We start from the raw sequence: 19,390 nt of genomic DNA, 5'->3' as shown, positions 1-19,390 counted from the left end.
GTACTGAGTCAAAAACACCAATATGTTATTATGTGTTATCACATTCACCAGAAGCAGAACTGCCTCCGTCTCCTTTTATTTCACGTTTATTGTTCCATCGCTCCACAAATTGTTTTTTCTGTCCTCACATTTTCCCTGGAGCTTCCCGGTCGGATGCTTCAGCCTCATCACGATTTCCTCTCCTCTCTCTCTCTCTCTCTCTCTCCCTCCCCCTTCCTCCCCTCTTCTGTCTCTCCTCTCATCACGTCCGTCTCGCCTTAGGCTCTTTTCTCACCCCCATCACCACCAAGGGAGGAGAGAGCATGTGGGCGAGAGAGATAGACAGAAACAAGGAGAAGGCCAGAGAGAGAGAGAGGAAAGGGCTTCCGTCACTGGAGGTGCCGACTCCTCCGCTGCTGCTGTCACTGAAGAGATGTGAGTTCACTCTGTGTGTGTGTGTGTGTGTGTGTGTGTGTGTGTGTGTGTGTGTGTGTGTGTGTGTGTGTGTGTGTGTGTGTGTGTGTGTGTGTGTGTGTGTGTGTGTGTGTGGGGAGGGGGTGTTATGGGGAGAGTCTAAGTGCTGTTATTTGTAAAAGCTTTTGATGGATGATTGCTCTGTGTGTGTGTGTGTGTGTGTGTGTGTGTGTGTGTGTGTGTGTGTGTGTGTGTGTGTGTGTGTGTGTGTGTGTGTGAGAGACACAGAGGGAGTGAGGGAGTCCCCCCCTTCTCCTTTTCTTTTTTCTAGTGGCTCACTGTTCGGTGCACAATGACTCAATGAAAAGTGGAGGGGAGAGGCGAGCACACTGTACGTCTGCATGAGGGAGAGAGAGGGAGCAGAGAACACAGAGCAGAGTGGAAGAAGAGGAAGAAGAAGAGGAAGGAGAAGAGGAAGGAGAAGAGGAAGGGGAGGCGATTGGAGGGAGCTGTGAGGCTGTGGACAAGAGAAGGGGAGGATATACTGGTCTTCTCCCCCCTCCTCTCTCTCTCTCTCTCTCTCCCTCTGAAAGGCCACTCTGGGATCAAGTGGCAGCCGTTCAGTCCCAGCTCAACTTCACCTGGCTGCGCTGCTCGTCTCTCTCCGCCTCTTCAAGCGTCTCACTCGTTCCACTTCAGGCTTTCTTTCCTCCACTTCTTCCTGTCAAGGTGCTGCTGGTTGTGGTCACTCATCCCGCCACCAGTGTCTGCAGGATGCCTGCTGGGAGAGGAGGGGATGGAGCCGGGTCAGGACTCGGCCGTGGGACGGCGGCGGTGGCCGGGGCCCCTGGTCGGGCTCTTCGCTCTGGGCTGTGGACGATGGTGGCGTGGGGCGTTGTGGTGCTGCTGGCAGGTGGTGGATGTGCGGAGGCGTGCCCGGCTCTGTGCAGCTGCCTGGGGAACACGGTGGACTGTCACGGCCTGGGGATCCACTCTGTGCCCAAGAACATCCCCAGAGGGACCGAGAGGCTGTGAGTAGTCGGACTCCGACCGTGTGTGTGTTCGTGTCTGATTGTACTTGTGAGGACGATCAGGGACATGAGGGGAATCCTTCAGAGGGACGGCACCTTGCTGCCGCTCACTTCACGAGTAGGACCAGGTTTTATGTTTAGTCTTTGTAGGTCAGAGCCCGAAGGTCCTCACATGTATGATAAAACACAGATATCTGCATTTGTATAGGATGGGATGTGTGTGTGTGTGTGTGTGTGAAGGAGGGAGTTTCTGTGAGTGTGGATTTATAAAGTAGTCTAATGATCAGTGTGACTCACCCTGTGTGGAGTTATTATCATAGTACGTGTGTGTGTGTGTGTGTGTGTGTGTGTGTGTGTGTGTGTGTGTGTGTGTGTGTGTGTGTGTGTGTGTCTTTGTGTCATTTCTGTTTTGCTGCAGTGTCTCTTCTCTGGTGCTCATTAGGTCTCTTTACGTCTGTTTAACTTCCCCACACACACACTCACAGACACACACAGACACACACACACACACACACTCCCACACAGACACACACACCTCGACTCTCAGAGCTCACCGTGCTGCTCTGCGGCATCATTCCTCTTCCAGCTCTTTCCCTGTTGTGATTTCACATTTAATCGTTTTTTTTTTAAAGATTTTCTCCAAATCTCCATGTTTATATTATTCACATGTCCTCATCATCTCTTAGAGCAAATAAAAGCCTCTGTACTCTTTATTTTATTTCACTCTTTTCTGCGTCTTGTCTGAAACTTGTATCGTGAAACTGCACAAGGTTCAGAACATTGTAGTAAATCTCATTTTATTCGTGTTTGTGTCGTCAGTAAATCGTTCTTCCTCTGACTCTCGTCCCACTAATGTTTTTCACTGCACATTTCCAGCTCCTGGCTCAGAGTCTAATTCCGATATTCCACCTTAATGAGGCGTATAGTTTCCTCTGTAATGACCCTAATATATTTATTTACACCTTCCAACACGTGTTAATTTAACTATGTGAATTTTAATAAGAGGTTGAAGATAGTGTTAGAGACAAACTGCGTTGTACTGAATGTGTTTGTTCTTCCTCCTTCATGTTTGTTGATGATTTGGACAAAACATTAGAAAAACTGCAACCTCATCAATAAATACATGATATAGTCAAACAAAGTGGACATTATTATATTTGTGAGTTTACAGGGTGGCTCCTTAAAATGTCAAAAACATGTCTTGAATCTAATTCATACAAATAAAAAGGCCTTGAAAGATTTAAAATCTTCTTTCAGGCCCGTCGCCACCAAAGGACACTTCGCACATTTCTCAGAAGAAGAAGGGGTCACTTTGTCGATTCGCCTTTAAGCCGCGTACCAGCTTTTAACTGAAAAGTGAAATATCAATCCATCTAATAATTATATTCTCCCTTGCAGATAAACGTCTCGTGCCACTTTCGAGAAGTGACTCACGTCGCTGTAGATATTTTGAGATAACTTCTCGTTCTGACCCACTGATCTAATTTCCCTGAAACCTCCAGGAGTCATTAATCCTCCCGCCGCCTCGCGCACGGACACGAGCGCTCAGATCGCACCGACACGTGTAGCAGCCGCTATCTCCAACACGAGTCTGCCTCAGTTTGAGAGAAGGTCCGTTGCCAGGAATGTCTCCGGCAGCCGGAGAAGCTGTGTGAAGTTCTTCTAATCTCCTGATGACGCTGCTGGTTTCCTGGTCCGTCCTCCAGAGAGTTTCTACTTGTGTTCGTGTGAAATAATGACTCACTGTTGGATTCTTATGGTATCGACCTATTTGTCCCACAAATAGAGCCGAGAAATACAAGGTTGTCCTGGAGATTTCGCTTTTGAAACTCTAACCTAAGAAAATCTTAATATGTGTGTGTGTGTATATAGAAATATGATATACATAAGGACACACTTTATCTGTTTGCCTCTCTAAGTGTCCTGTTTGTGGTGCATGTGGCTCTGCAGGGTGAACATGTATGTTTTTGTCCACTGCAGTGTGTGTGTGCGTTTGTGTGTGTGTGTGTGTGTGTTTACTCCAGGTTCCAGAGTGCCTGTGTGTGAATAATTGATGATTGTCAGGGGTGCCAGCACAGATACATTATCCGTCCTCCTCTCTGGTTTACTGTAGCGTGGAGGATGTTTCCCCCTCTGAGGCTGATAGCTTTATGATCGGGGCGGGGGGCTCGGGCTCCCGGTCAAAGTGAAATGGCCTGGAAACAACTCTGAGCCCGCAGAGCCACTTGGCCGCTTGTCCCCTCGCGTCGCCGAGGGGGTCACAGCTTCTCTCTGAAGGTCGTTTTGCTCTAAGAGTAACTGACAGTGGGAAGCGGAGGAAAGTGGCTCAGCATCGAACAGCGTCTCAGACAGAAGCGTTGCTGCTGTGGGTCGGAGGAACAGGATCATTCAGCAGAATCCACAGGTTTAAGTGATGTGAGGACATTTTAAATGTGATATTTAACCTTTGATGTTTTACTTCAGGACTCATCTGTCGTGACGGTTTATTTCTTCCATGTGAAGATGTTATCGGATGTTTTCACACTGAGTCTGAAGCTTCATGTGTTTGTTGTTTCATCTGATCTGTTAGTTTTAGTTCCACTTTGTAATTTAGGGACTAAAGAGTTTTGTCCGACATACGTACGTCCTGTGGTCAACCCCCCAAGTGGGCGGAGTCTACCTATACTGGACTCTGATTGGTTAGTAGACGGCGTCTGACGTGGGCTTGTTGTCAGTTGGGGGTAGTCTTTCTGTTTGAATGGAGAAGATGAATGAAGCGCTTCATTTGGTTGCCATGGTAACGTCATGATGGTATCAATAGCAGCATCAGCACCTTCAGGCGCAGTACTCTACAGTACTTCTTCTTCTTCCTCTTCTTCTTCTTCTTCTTCTTCTTCTTCTTCTCTTCCTCTTCCTCTTCTTCTTCTTCTTCTTCTTCTTCTATTGTTTATTGCTGTCTCTACTTCCTGTGATTGGTCCAAAAGTCCAAACTGTCTGAAAAACCTTTCAGACTAAACGGTCGATGTGACATCGATTCTGTGTCTTGGACATTGAGGCACAATGAAGATACTTCTCATCTTGCTGTCGCCTAGTTTACCAACGTCAGCAGTGAACTCTGTGACCTGGTGGAGAGCACCCGGGGTCTGTTCCATCCCAGAAGTGGTTCTCATCAACAGACGGACCCAGGATCAGTGCAGTGTTCTTGTTATTGTACATTCTACACACGAACAGCTGTAGGAGAAACTGCCCCGACAGGCGTGTGCTGAAGTTTGCGGATGACACCGTGCTGATCAGTCTGCTCCAGGACGCAGAGGTCGATCATGTGCCAGTTGTGGAAAACTTTGTTGAGTGATGCGACAACCACTTCCTGAAGATACGAGCATCGACTGCAGGAAAACCAAGTGTAACGCCTCACTCACTTGTTGAGAACCTGGGGACAGTGTTTAACAAGAACTTCAAATCAGATTGCATTTGTGTCGCCCATATTCACAAATCACACATTTGCCTTAATGATCTGTACAAGGTGCGACATCCTCTCTCCTTAACCCTTCACTAGTGTGAGCAACAACTTGAACTTTGACCCTAGTACATCCACAAGCTGGAAAACGGGCCGTACAGAAACTTCCCGTTTAGAATTACAGTCGGATGAAATTATTTTTTGGACAGTGGACGTGCCTTGCCATTTTTTCTCCAGGCACAAACAGAAACCTTTCTGTCACTTTTCATCCAACCAATTAATGCTTGAGAATCACATCCAATTTACAATAAGAATAAATCCCCACGTTGTTTGGAGAAAGAGGAATCGCAGATTTGTAGAATTCCAACTCTCTGCAGGGAAACTCAACGACACCAGAGAATGACCAACAACCGGTTATTCCATGTAAACGTAGCCAGTGTGACCTTTTGACCTCTGAGCCGTTCCCCCCAGAGCTTCACCAGCCGACCGCCCTGTGGACTCAGACAGTGGAGAGGAGTGACTCATTAAACTGCTATTTGTTAAAGGGCTTGTCGCCCAATTAGCATGGAAAGTGATCTCTGTGTGTGTGTGTGTGTGTGTGTGTGTGTGTGTGTGTGTGTGTGTGTGTGTGTGTGTGTGTGTGTGTGTGTGTGTGTGTGTGTGTGTGTGTGTGTGTGTGTGTGTGTGTGTGTGTGTGTGTGTGTGTGTGTGTGTGGCCACTCGGGGACACAGAGGTGTGTGTGTTGGATAGAGACGTGTGTGTGTGTACAGTATTCCCTGGGAGACAGCCGGCAATAAGAGAGTCATTTATCAAGGTGACTGCACCGGTCCCACCAAACACCCCCTCCTCGTCGGATTGTCATGGCAACGCTGAAAAATGGATGCCCCTTTGGGCCCTGATGAGCTCGGTTGTTTGAGCAGAGAGAACAGGAATGTGTGTGAGAAAGAGAGAGAGAGAGAGAGAGCGGGGGAAATGTGTGTTTTGCGAGTGTGTGAAGTGTAATCAGAGGAAAGACTAAAGAGCAGAAGTCAGATAGTTTCTGCTGCACTGGGAACAGTATCTTTTCAAAACAGGTTATTATCCTCAGGAGTTTTCATGCATCCAAAAAATTGGGTTGTTTTTATTCCGAGAAGAACGTTACGCTCTCAAAAGGTCCTGAGGTCGATTCAGAATATACTCACGATGGAAACCAGCAGAGAAACGACACTAAGTCTGTTCATTTGCAAAAGCTTTTCACACTTATTAATGATAAGAAAGGTCTAAATGGATAAGAGGATAAATCAATGACTTGTTAACTACTCAAGCTCAAAGGTTAACTTCCCTTTGACATCATAATGTTCTGTAAAAGTTATATTTTCAAAAAAAAAACTTTCCACAGGGTTTTGTATTTTGGCACTTGAGTATTAGTAGTAATGAGTAGATGTCAGTAGTTGTAGTTTAATGCAGGTCGTGTGCATTTTAATTTAGAGTTTAAAGGTCAACACCATAATTTTAGTGTGTGTGTGTGTGTGTGTGTGTGTGTGTGTGTGTGTGTGTGTGTGTGTGTGTGTGTGTGTGTGTGTGTGTGTGTGTGTGTGTGTGTGTGTGTGTGTGTGTGTGTGTGTGTGTGTGTGAATGAGGGCGAGTGCATCGTGTGGAATCTGAGCAGAGACCAACAACTCAAACATGAACACCGGACTCAGCCGCACACTGAAAACACACACACTCGTTTATTATCTCCATGCATCATTATACAAATTGGGCATGAAATAAAAATATTAATCAAGCTGTGCACGTGTGTACGTTCAAGTGTGTGTGTGTGTGTGTGTGTGTGTGTGTGTGTGTGCGCCATAATGTATTGCCGCCAGTGAGACGGCTAATCGAGTGTGCAGAGGATTAGCGTTAGCGACTGACGCGGTGAGTAGAGAGCGGGAAACTGAGCTGCCACGTGCACACAATGACGCTACACACACACACACACACACACACACACACACACACACACACACACTGATGAGGACATTGCATCGAGTTACTGGAAATTTAACTGAAGTTCAATGCTTCATTTCACTGGGACAGCATATGTGTAATTCTGAGCTGGTGTTCAGCTTGAATGGATCCATATGTTCCCTGTTCTCTTGTCGCGTGTGAACTCACCAGCCAAACTCTATCTGAACTGAATGGCACAGAGCACACGTGCCTCCTCCCTCAGCCTAAGACAACGGAGCCCTCACCTCACATGATGCAAAAGCTGCAGTCGACTGGCAGAGAAATAGAGTTTGTGTTGAGGACAAAAAGAAAAGGTCAAACTTTAAAAGAACAGCAGCTGAGGATGAGAGAGAATCTTAGGAGTTTAAAGTTAAACTGGAGCTTTCATAGGACTTTGTTATGGTTTGGTGTAAGTGGGGAAAACACCAGTTATTAATTAGTAGACAAATTATTTTAATTTCAGATTTAGTTCCCAGCTCTTTCCCCTTTCTCTCTGTCACACACACACACACACACACCTAATTCCTCAGTTTCATTACCAGTGACTGCCACCTCAGCTTCTTCCACCGTCCTCCTTCTAATCACTGAACCATTTTCCCTGCAGCCCCTCAGTGGGAAAGAGGCTGCTAATGTGTGCGAGATGGGGCGAGTGAGGAGGAGGAGGAGGAGGAGGGTTGTTTCAGGCTGTCAGATGAAGAGGAGGAGATGGGGAGGTGGAGATGAAGGAGCAGGACTGGTGAGGGGAGGTGTTATAGAGAGGAGGAGGAGGAGGGAGGTGAACATAAGGGAGACGATAGTGAAAACTCAGAGAAAGTCTGAGTGTTGACTTGGTTTTCACAGGAACGGCTCCAGGCAGATGCTCAACAAACGCTGCCTGGTTCTTTTTACATGTCAGGAAATGACTTGTGCTTCGAGCAGCGTAATACTTGCTGCCACTCCTGATTCCACGTACCGAGCGTCTGGGTGGGATGTCGGTCGCGGTCGGACCTGGGTCCAAACGAAGCGCCGCAGGGCCGACGGGGGAACCACGATCTGTTCTCGTGGGGCCGGACGGAGAATTCAAACCGACCCCGTGTTTCATTGAGCTGTTCTGAATCGGGTTTTTAGGCTTTTAAAATGTGAACTGGGGAAGTGGAGCCGGTTTCCATAGACGTTCTCCATTTCTGTCCTTTACTTTGTTTGGACTTTGATTGATGTTTCCTGTTGTGCTTGTAAATTCACCCACTGCAACTGATGCTGTCGCTCATCCGTCACAATCAGCTCAGGGGTCACACGAGGACAAAGAAAATCAGAAGGTGGATGACAGATTTGTGTATTTTTGCAAGGTTTTGTTTTAGATTTAATTCTTGTTTTTAAGCTTTTGTGCCAGTTATCGTTACGGTAATGCTATTTCTAATTGTACGTGATTCCTGGAAATCTTTTCTTTTGAGCCCTGGATCTTTACAACTGCTGTTTCTCTGTACAGTTCCAAAGTAATGGACTGTAAATAAAGATGGATGACGCACACTATCCAGAAATGAAGCCAAAATATCTCAGATATGACAAATGCTGCCACCTAATGCCGAAGATGTAATTGGAGCGAGAGTCTGTGCAGCTGCGATCGATGGACGGAGCCGCGGATGATGTTTCACATAATTTTATATCATCAAATATATAACTATAAAACCACATCTTCATGGAGGAGGCGGGGTTTATGAATCATACAACAGCAAACCACCACCATGTTAAAAAGCCATTGACTCAATTGAAATGCTCACGTCCGGTTACCATCGGTTACCAACTATTTACATCAGAAATAATAAAACAAACTTCCCCTCATTTAGAGTTTAACCTTAAATTCTCTGAACTCTGTCGGTTAAAGTTCTCGGCCCAGCAGCTGTAACCAGGCAAAATGAACCTCAACAAAACAAACACACCAGTTTACCGTGAAATCCCCCGAGTTCCACCCAGAGAAACCTGATCTCCTGGATGCTCCTGACTGAAGTTCAGTAAACAGCTGAGGAGGCAGAACAGCGGCGGGTTGTCTTCCTCGCTGTCATTAGAGCAGTTGTGTGTCGTGACGACTGTGTTGTTGCTCTCTAACGGACGTCGGGGTGGTTTTCCTTGATGCTTCGCGTTTGTATCTTGAAAACCTCACTGGTCTTCGCAGTCCGCACACGTGCTCGGTTTATTAGCAGATCACAATCAGTCATCGATTTAGCAGACGCACGCTCGGATGTATCCTGCGTGTGCACAGTGTGTTTATACGAACGTTCTTTCAGAGAGGACATGTGAATGAAAGATGATTTTTCTATTATTATTTGACCATTTTCAAGTCATGTCACATCGTCCCTACTCAGTGTATTTGATATTTGTACAACGACCTATTGATTGATTGATAGATTTGTTCACTCCTGGCCTTGCTGCTGTGCAGAAAACCTCCTGCTGCGTGGTGAGTGGGAAACACAAACTCTCTGGGTAAACTCTGGACCCAATTCTCCGGACTTTACCCACAGGCCACGTCTGGAAACGGCTCAAGTGTATCGACGGGACTCTGGCTCGAAATGTGCAAGATGGCAGCATTTGTGTTCTGGTATATTTTGTCTTCATCTTCTGGAGAGTGGGAGGAGGTGGAGACGAGCTTATTAACACTTTTAATGATGTCAGAGTGAATGAAAGTGTTTGATGTTGTTTTTACACGAGCAAGGATTCTACTCAGGAGAAACAAGAGTAACTCATGGTTTGTCTGATTCCATGGACACGTTTCTGCTGAGGTTTGACTCGCAGCTAAACTCCGAGATCAGCCTCCACTCACTGTTTGCTTCTTTTCTCTCTATCCACACGACGTAGCTCCTCATCTTACTGAATACACCTCCTCCTCCTCCTCCTCCTCCTCCTCCTCCTCCTCCTCCTCCTCCTCCTCCTCCTCCTCCTCCTCCTCCTCTCCCTCCATGTCAGATCTGAGAGTGGAGAGCAGAGCTGAGCGGATCAACTGCCTCACTGCCCACTGAGGCTGTGTGTGTGTGTGTGTGTGTGTGTGTGTGTGTGTGTGTGTGTGTGTGTGTGTGTGTGTGTGTGTGTGTGTGTGTGTGTGTGTGTGTGTGTGTGTGTGTGTGTGTGTGTGTGTGTGTGTGTGTGTGTGTAGACGCGTTCTGCTTTAATGAGCTATTGTTTGGCAGAGTCGCCACTGGGGAGTCTGTCGCTCAGCTGACCCCTGACCCCGCCATGCTGCACAAAACTCAATTAACCACGCCTCATCAGGCCGCTGCTTGTGTTCGTCTCCTCCCTCGAGTCTCTTTCCTCCTCCTCACACAACAAAGACCGACCTCATGAGCGTTTCGTCATTGGGTGGCTGATACTTTTCATTCTCTTGTGTGTTTCTCCTGCATCGTCCGCTCATGCTCCTGGAGAGTGTGGAAACGCGGTCGCTCGCTGTACGTCCTCCTCGTCCTCCTCGTCCTCCCCGTGCTTGTTTTTCCAGCGAGGTTCAACTGTCGGGTAATTTCACACACATCCAGGGAGTGATTGTGCCCCCGCCATGACCCGTCTCCATCCGTCCCTCCCTCCCTCCCTCGCTCCCAGCCAATCCCCCTCCCTTGGCTTCCCTCTCCGGCCCTGAGAGCCGCCACCTCCTCCATCACTGGGCTGGAGCACCTCCCAAAGTCTTCCAGTTGGATCCGATTGTTTTCACCTTTCGAACGCAACCATAATCACACAAACACTGTTGAAACATGTTCTCCAATCCGCTAATTCTCAGACTGAAATCCTTCCTCTGAACACAGCTGAACGCGTGTTTTTGATTTGGTGCATTAGAAACGTGTCTTTTTGACAAACTCCCCTCAGTTTCTGTAACTTCTCCCGTCTCTGAGGTCGTTTCAGCTTCCGGCAACCAATCTTTTGCTGATTGCAGGAATCTCCGTCTGTCTGTGGCACACTCACACTTGTCATGTGTGTGGTCGTGGCCCAAGGAAGTGTTGTGTTGGTTCTTTGTACTGAATCAAGCTTTTCTGAACTGTGAGCAAACAGGTGAACAGGTCGTTGTGCAGCAGCAGGTCTTTACTCAGTTAAGAGATAATGAAATAAAATAGACGTTTCAAAACTGGACGTTCTCATGAAAGGGATCAGCAGGGATCCAGAGCACACACCCAAACCACAGCTCTCTCTCTCTCTCTCTCTCTCTCTCTCTCTCTCTCTCTCTCTCTCTCTCTCTCTCTCTCTCTCTCTCTCTCTCTCTGTCTCTCTCTCTCTCTCTCTCTCTCTCCCTCTCTCTCTCTCTCTCTCTCTCTCTCTCTCTCTCTCTCTCTCTCTCTCTCTCTCTCTCTCTCCACCTTTCCTTCACATGGGACAGGACAAGGTCACACTCTGCTCCACCCTTTACAGTAGTCCAGGAACATGACACTCTCTCTCTCTCTCACACACACACACACACACACACACACACACACACACACACACACACACACACACACACAGGTACGTGCACAGGGCTCAGCTTACCTCTCCTTCCACAGAGCCTCGTGGGAAGAGTGACATCATCCCTCTCTCTTTCTTCGCCGCTGTCAATCAAAGTAGACAATGAGGTCATAGGGTTAAACCCCTCCCTCACAGGGGCTGGATAGGTAGAATATCACATGACACACGCTGGTAACAGTTTGTACCTGAAGTGAACGTTCGCACCTGGAGAGATTAGGAAGGAGTCAGGTACTCGTGTCGTCCTCCGACAATCTCCTCCTGTACGAAGCACGGACTGGAAATGAAGATGGACGACATGACAGCTCACAAAAGTGAAGCCAAAGGGTCTCGATGGCCCCCTGGGGGTTGGCTGCAGTATAGGTCACATGTTCGATCAAAGAGTTTCTGTCCTTTCAGGTCGTTCTTATCACACAGATGTTTGTTCAGGTGTTCATGACGGACTGAGCTGTCCTGAGTGAATCTGCTCAGAGCCACACACAGTGTTCCTCCAATTATTTGTTCAGGCATCAAGATGCTGTTGTAACTGGAACTCGTCTGCGAACAGGACTGATCTCAGTTCCTCTCGTCTGTGGTGAAGACTCAGGATTCCTTGAGCCTGTGTCAGTAGATTGGTAACTGGTGTTTCCAGGGTTGTTTTATATTGTTATGAGGACGTGTAAGTAAGTCTGGGACTCTGGACTTGATGACATCGATCTTACATTTAACTCATTATGGTTTAAAATCCTGCAGGAACTCTGGGGTGAGAAGAAACAATCAATAGTTTACATGTTTGTGGTTATAGTGCTGCTGCTGTGTCACCTCTGTAGGTCAGTGTTTTACTTAATGTGTGAAATCAACAATCAATACTTTTATACAACAATAACTCTGTTGTGTGTCTGTATTCTTTGTATGTGCACTTATATGTCACGATTGATCAAGTTTATTAATTTGATTTGAACTTCTGTCCCTGCTTCCTGTTCTCTGATCTGCTGTTGATCTGCTGTTGTCTCTCTTGTTCTCCAGAGATCTGAACGGAAACAACCTGACAGTCATCACCAAGACGGACTTCTCTGGTCTCAAACACCTCCGGGTTCTGTGAGTCGCTGCCTCGTCCGGTCTATTCACACCCGACCTTCACTCACTGCTGTCACACTCACTGTTGACGCGGCAGCAGCTTGTATTTGCCCAGCAGACATTTCCCTGGTAGTTTTAGGTCCGGTAGGAATGTGGGAATCATCGCCACGGAGCCATCAGAGGCCAGAGGGCATCGAACGACGCTTCAGCTCAGCACTGACACATGAACCACCCGGAGGTGCGTGTTCGGTGTCAGTGTCAGTCAGATTTACAACAGGGAGGGGTCTGTCTGTGACCCTTTGACCTGGAAACACCGTGCCCTCCGGGAGAGGCTGGATGAGCAGCGGCTTCCTGTGTTCGCCCACGGACTGGGACGGTGCTGAGTGTCAGTGATGGACATGAGGCGTTGAAAGGACGACATGCCAGGAACTAATGACATCTCCGAAGGCCTGCTCAAAACAGATTAGCCGCCCGCTGGGATGCAGGGGGGTGGTTTCTGTCAGGAGGGGGGTTTATGATGGAGAAACCTGTGCAGAGTATTTGTCAAATGTAAAGATGGGTTCTTTCTGAAACCGCGATCAGCCCAACATAACCCCCGACCCAAAAGACGTAGGATTCCGGGTTGGTTCAAGAACGATCAAACGGGAATCGAGCGCAACCATTAACAGCAATTAAAGATGGACAGCCCGTCTCCACTTCCTCCCACTATCCAGAAGTGAAGCATTAATATCCCGGATATGAACGCTGCCATCGTGCAAAGACGCCTTTTAGAGTCTGTGCTGCACGTCTCGTCTCTGGAAGTCAGTCGTGATTAAACTCACTGTTATAACGTCTCCACCAAACAGATTCATTTAGTTTTATTATTTTATTTGCCAAACGTATCTCAGCCGACGAGTCACAATTAGTTTAGTTGTTGTTGCTGCTGCTGCTGATGTCTCCTGATATTTTCTAAACAGAATATGCTGTAAACAAATTTCGATGTTTCTAAGCCAAAAAGCTAAAATTAAACTATAATTACAATAATTTAAATTGTTCCTGCACTTATTGTTTGTCAGAATCCACATGATGAAACATGCAGCTCCACACGTCTATGATCCGTTGACCGATTAGTCATGATCGATGTGTTTGTCACTTTGTGCTGCAGACATCTCATGGAGAACCAGATCAGTAACGTTGAGAGGGGAGCGTTCGATGAGCTGAGGGAGCTGGAAAGACTGTGAGAGGACACGCACACACACACACACACACACACACACACACACACACACACACACACACACACACACACACACACACACACACACACACACACACACACACACACACACACTCTCTATAGAATCATGGTGGTGTTTTCATGATATCTCGTCTGTGAGTTCCCTAATCCCTCATGTTTTTGTCCATCTAGTCGTCTCAACAAGAATCATCTCAGTCAGTTCCCAGAGCTGCTGTTCCAGAAGAATGAAGCTCTGTCTCGACTGTGAGTACGACTACACACCTTCTGTTCTATAGAGCTGGCGTCTGAACCCTATACGCGCTAATTTACTCCCACATGCTGCAGCATCCGGACTCATCAGATCACTCGCTCTCTTGTGCATGCACACGATCTGTTGGTCACAGCAAAGAGAGTCCATCCTGCTCCTGAAGAAACTCAAACACCTTGTGTGCAGTCGTGGATAGTTTCCCGTAAAGCGTCTACGTCTCAGAGTGACATGTGACGTGGTAGTTCGGCTGGAGTCGGTGCTGCGGGATCGATGTGATGTTACCGTGGCTACAGCTGATCGGGAAGCCTCTGGGTCAGGGACGTTTCAGATACACTCTCGTGGACACAAAGAACAACCAGCTAACTGGGTTGGAACCAGGATTTTTTTTGTTAGCATTATACCATAATATCCGTAGCACATTATCCCAGTTTGTTTGGCTTTTATAATAATAGTAAACCAGCACAGACACACTAGAGAAACAGTTATTTCCTGCAGCTTGAGGCTGAAATGTGCTCGCTGGGTTTTCTAATCAAAAATTGACCCATTTCTCTCACCTAGAAAACTCAGTGCAAGTCTCCCTTCGGACGGCAGGAGCACCACAAATCACTCACAGGCTCCCGCAGGAGCAGGAGGCGCGGTCGAGCTTTAATTTGACAACCCAACACACGTGCGCATACACGCACATGCACACAAACACATGCACACAAAGAGCTTTTCTTTTTTTCTTGTTTAATTAGAGAGAGCTTGGACACAGTTGGTTTCTATGCGGCTAAAAGTGTCACACACAGACGCTGCTGTGAAGTCTTTGTTATCAGATCTGTGTTGTAGAAAGGAAAGAGGAGAGTATCTGCTAACTGCCTGGAAACGCACACACACACACGCGCACACACACACACACACGCACACACACACACGCACACGCACACAAACACTGCTGCAGAGAAAGAAAGAAAAGCAAACATACCAGCGCTCTTCAATTAAGTTTTCTCACTGATTGATCCATTTATGACAGTGTTGTGTTTGTATGTGTGTGTGTGTGTGTGTGTTTTTTGTGTGTCCGTGTGTGCGTCTTTGTCTGTGTGTGAGTGTGTAAAATGGTTTCAATGGTTGACACAGAAAGCTACAAAGAGATGCTCTTACTTTCCCCCTGAGCACCGGGAGTAAAGTGGATACCAGCCATGAAAAATAACAGTAATTACAGGAGATGAACAGGTGGACGTGTGTGTGTGTGTGTGTGTGTGTGTGTGTGTGTGTGTGTGTGTGTGTGTGTGTGTGTGTGTGTGTGTGTGTGAGTGTGAGAGAGAGAGACACACAGGGAGAGCAAGACAGGCAGATAAAGAGAAAATGTTGAGAGCGATAAATGGTGAAAGAAAGTGTGTGTGAAAGTGTTTGTGTCCTGATTATTTGCTGTTTGTCTTTTTGGCAATTTCACACTCTGGCTCCCATCAGGGAAAACAGAGATGGACTTGGCATGTTCCATCAATCAGGACACACACACACACACACACACACGCACACACACACACACACACACACACACACACACACACACAGACACCACACACACACACACACAGACACACACAGACACACACACACCATTAGCACTTCCTCCAGCAGGAGTGATTTCTTTTTCTCCTGCTGCGTTGATGGACTCTATGAAGCACAGTGTCCCTCAGACACACACACACACACACACCTCTCTAGTGTAATCTGTTTTTCCCCACACGCACCCGTGGACACACAAATATGTTTGTGTGCTTTATTTCTTCCTCTTTGTCCAAAATACTCCTCCTTTCCTCCGCCAGCCTGTTTTCAAACTTGTGAAAATGTCGTTTTTCTTCCTGCTTCATTTTTGTCGACAGTTAATTCGAGTTCACAAAGTTTAATTTGCTGTTTCTACGTTCATGTTTTTCTCCACGTGAACAGAGGCTGTTTGTGTTGGATTCCTCGTGGTGATCCTCATCCCTCCTCGTCGCGGTGTCAGCTCATCTTTATCTCCGCTCTCACTCTCTTTCCTCTCCACCTCCGTCTCGTCGTTTCCTCTCCTTCCTTCTCTTGTTTTTTGCAGAATCTCATTTCTCTCTCTCTCCACAGTCTTTTGTTGGTTCGCTCCACACCCAGTAACAGTCCTTTGTGTGTTTTGATGATACCCAGAGGCTGCCTGTGTGTGTGTGTGTGTGTGTGTGTGTGTGTGTGTGTGTGTGTGTGTGTGTGTGTGTGTGTGTGTGTTCATGTACCAGGTTGCCCCCCCCTTCCAGAACCTCCCTTTAGCCTAGGGGAACCCAGGAATTATGGGAGTGAAGCTAGATGTCACACACACACACACACACACACACACACACACACACACACACACACACACACACACACACACACTCTCACCTTGACCTGGAGGTGAACTGTGTGTTTAGCTCCTGTTCCCTGTTGAGTGTGGATTGATTCACTCCGTTAAACCCGGTCAATGCTTCGTCCTGTCGACTCTGAGCTTTACGAGGAGTCGACAGAGTAATAACCTGAAACGATATACAGTGAAAATAAATTAAAACGTGCATCTGAAAGTTAAATTTGAGATAAAAGCAGCCTTATTAATTATAATTTGTCACCATACGATCACCGGGTGCGGGTGCGGGTCTCTAAACTGGAGAACATGATTCCTTCGGGTGGGTGACGTGTGGATGAGTCGAGCAAACGTGTGGATTCAGATGTCGTCAGAGTCCGCACATCTCAATTCCGTCGAGATGTTCCGGAGATATTTTGCATTCACGAGACCAACGATGTGATTTGTGAGGTAACAGCGACCGTTGACCATCTTTGAGTCCAAGTGGACCTTCGTACCAAATCTGAAAAGATTCCCTCGAGGCGTTCTCGAGACGTCGTGTTCGCAACAATGGGACGAACGGACGAACAGCCTGAAAACGTAATGCTGTGACAGAGACTAAACCAGTGAGGGTGAGGGAAATTGGAATAAGAACCAGGAAACTGAAAGTGTGTGTGTGTGTGTGTGTTTTAATGTGTGTTTCTTTTTGGCGTGTGTGTTAATGTTTCCCCTCAGACACTGGCAGAGCGTCTCTCATTAGTCAGAGTGGCAGAGCCGGCCTCATTAGCGCTGTTGATTGGCGTCTGAGCGCGGCTAATTAACGGTGTGAATCTGACGGCAGCTGTTGGGAGGGTAACCGACGGAGTGTGACCTCCACGTTTACCTGACTAATCTTCTGAGGGAGACGAGCACAAGTGTGTCTGTGACTGTGTGTGATAATTGCTTCTGTTAGCATTTGTTCTGTCTAATTGTCTGTTTGTGTGTGTGCGTGTGTGCATGTGTGCTAATTACACAGATTTGCATCTAACAATGTAACCGTGCTGTGTTTGTGTGTGTGAGACGTGATTATTTATCGTGTGTGTCTGCCGAATGAAAGCGAGTGTGTCGTCGGCACGTGTGCTAATTGATTTGTTTGTGAGAAACAGGTACTTTTGAATGTTTAAGTCGATTCACTTAAACGTGAACTTGGCTCACTGAGGAGAGAGTGAAGGAGGACAGCGGCGCTAAGCTGGCGGTGCCACCGGGGCAGAGCTGCACCGAATGCAAAGAGGAGTCGCTGTGTTGCTCCAGCGTGTTTAACGTTACGTGAAAGCTTCGGGCCACATGTGGACAGAGGAGAAAAGAAACACGACAACGTTACCGTGTGAAAACAGTCTCATCCCTGCAGCTCGTCTGTGTGTGTGTGTCTCGGTTCATTTGCACACGCCTGCAGTTCTTGTAGTTGCACTAACAGCAGGACTCACATGTGTCATTGCAGCCGACGTAGGAGCAGGATTTTCCCAGAAATGTGTTTTTGTTGAAGCTGGGACTGTGCGGCGCTGGGTGTGGTGACGGCTTCACACCGGACAGCAGCGTGTGTGTGTGTGTGTGTGTGTGTGTGTGTGTGTGTGTGTGTGTGTGAGTGTGTGTGTGAGTGTGTGAGTGTGTGTGAGTGTGTGTGTGTGTGTGTGTGTGGAGGGTCAGACCACGAACACTGATGTTCCCCCTGTCATGTTCTTCCAAAGTAAAGCTGACATGCTGAGGGCTGTGGAAAGGCATGATGGGAAGAAACACACACACACAGAGACACACACACACACACTGACTGTTCAAACAGCCAATCACTAATCTCAGATTGCCTCTATAGGACAAATATTAGTGGGACTACGGACAAAAACATTCAACTCTCACATCTCTGCTTCATCTGCTTCTTTTTCACTCTCCCTCTCCCTTGGGTTTTTTGTCGTTCTCCTCCCTCCTCTTCTTTCTCCTCCTCCTCCTCCTCCTCCTCCTCAACCTCGTCACCTTTCCTTCCTCTGCCTTCTGGGTTTTTCAATTAAGCGCTGCGCTCCCCTGTGGATGGAGAGAGGGAAAGAGGCAAGTTCTCAGGGAGGGAGGTGGAAAAAAAGATGGAGGAAAGATAGATGAAGATAGCGAGAGGTGAAAGGAAAGGAGGGAGGAAAGGAAAGGATGGTTGTAATGATAGGAAGGAACAACGGGACGTACGTAAGGGGGGACATCGAGGGAGGAGTGCAAAGGAAGGATTCACACATGGGGAAAACATATTGGGAGGATAGAAAAGATATGAATGAGGATAAAGGAATAAAAAGGATGGAGGGAGGGAGGGATAGAGCGAGAGGAAAGGAAATGAATACGGACTCTTCAGAGCTGTAGTTCGATAACTTCACAAAGTATTGAACTACAGCACGTTTCTGTATTTGTGTCGTGACTTTTTGCATTTTTAATGTGCAGTGAGTTGAGCTCTCTCAGCCACCGTAGGATCAGGAGTTAAAAAAACTAACTTGTACATAAAGTGTCAAACTCATCCCAGTGACCAATCAGACGGCTCAGCGCTAACCTGCGTTTGACCCCGAGTGGAGCGGGATGGGTGGACACGGAGGTGACGAGGGAAAAGACGAGTAGGGGAACGAGTGGGAAAGTTTACCTTTCTCACCCTCCTCGGCAAGCAGGGGGAGGAGGATATTAGAACGACAGGAGAGACAGAGGAACAATGAGAGGGTGAAGAGGAGGGAGGAGGGAGGAGGGACACGGACACAACGGACCAGAAAATGAATAGAGGAGATAACAGGACAGAGAGCAAATATTATGAGACAACTGTCCACACACACAGACACACACACACACTCACACACACACACACACACACACACACACACACACACACCACACACACGTCCAGCTGTGACCATTCTGTTTCCCTCCAGTAAACATACTATCCAGCCTCCTGGTGTCCTGGCAACAGATGTCTTGGTAACCTGATGGGAAAGCATCTTTAATACTGGCCTGTGTGTGTGTGTGTGTGTGTGTGTGTGTGTGCGTGTGCGTGTGTGTGTGTCCATCATTATTAATTCATCACTGTTCTCATCAATGTTTATGAAAACTCAGATTGAAACTGAATCTGAGCCACGAGAGTGTTTTACTTCCTCTATTTATCCTCTTATTGATTTATCTGGACTTTATGCTCCACACTTGATTGAAAACAGTACGTCGTGCATACAAAGCACGTTTAAGTTTGAGGACCTTTTATTTGAT

The 19,390-nt window shown here is 47.2% G+C and overlaps 1 protein-coding gene across 2 annotated transcripts in view; it reads left to right on the top strand.

Moving 5' to 3' along the window:
• The first annotated feature begins 658 nt into the window (after positions 1–658).
• LOC118098244 (slit homolog 1 protein) overlaps positions 659–19,390 on the top strand; it is a 44,967-nt gene continuing 26,235 nt past the window's right edge. For both annotated transcript variants that reach the window (XM_035141879.2, XM_035141874.2), the window contains exons 1-4: positions 659–1,424; positions 12,284–12,355; positions 13,479–13,550; positions 13,743–13,814. In XM_035141879.2, the coding sequence (XP_034997770.2) occupies positions 1,168–1,424; positions 12,284–12,355; positions 13,479–13,550; positions 13,743–13,814 (473 nt within the window). In that variant the 5' untranslated portion in view covers positions 659–1,167. The remainder of the gene's footprint in view (positions 1,425–12,283; positions 12,356–13,478; positions 13,551–13,742; positions 13,815–19,390) is intronic.

This window comes from Hippoglossus stenolepis, chromosome 2, assembly GCF_022539355.2.
Source record: "Hippoglossus stenolepis isolate QCI-W04-F060 chromosome 2, HSTE1.2, whole genome shotgun sequence".
Lineage (NCBI taxonomy): Eukaryota > Metazoa > Chordata > Actinopteri > Pleuronectiformes > Pleuronectidae > Hippoglossus > Hippoglossus stenolepis.
The sequence above is the reverse complement of the archived record's forward strand: the minus strand, read 5'-3'. Positions and strand labels throughout refer to the sequence as shown.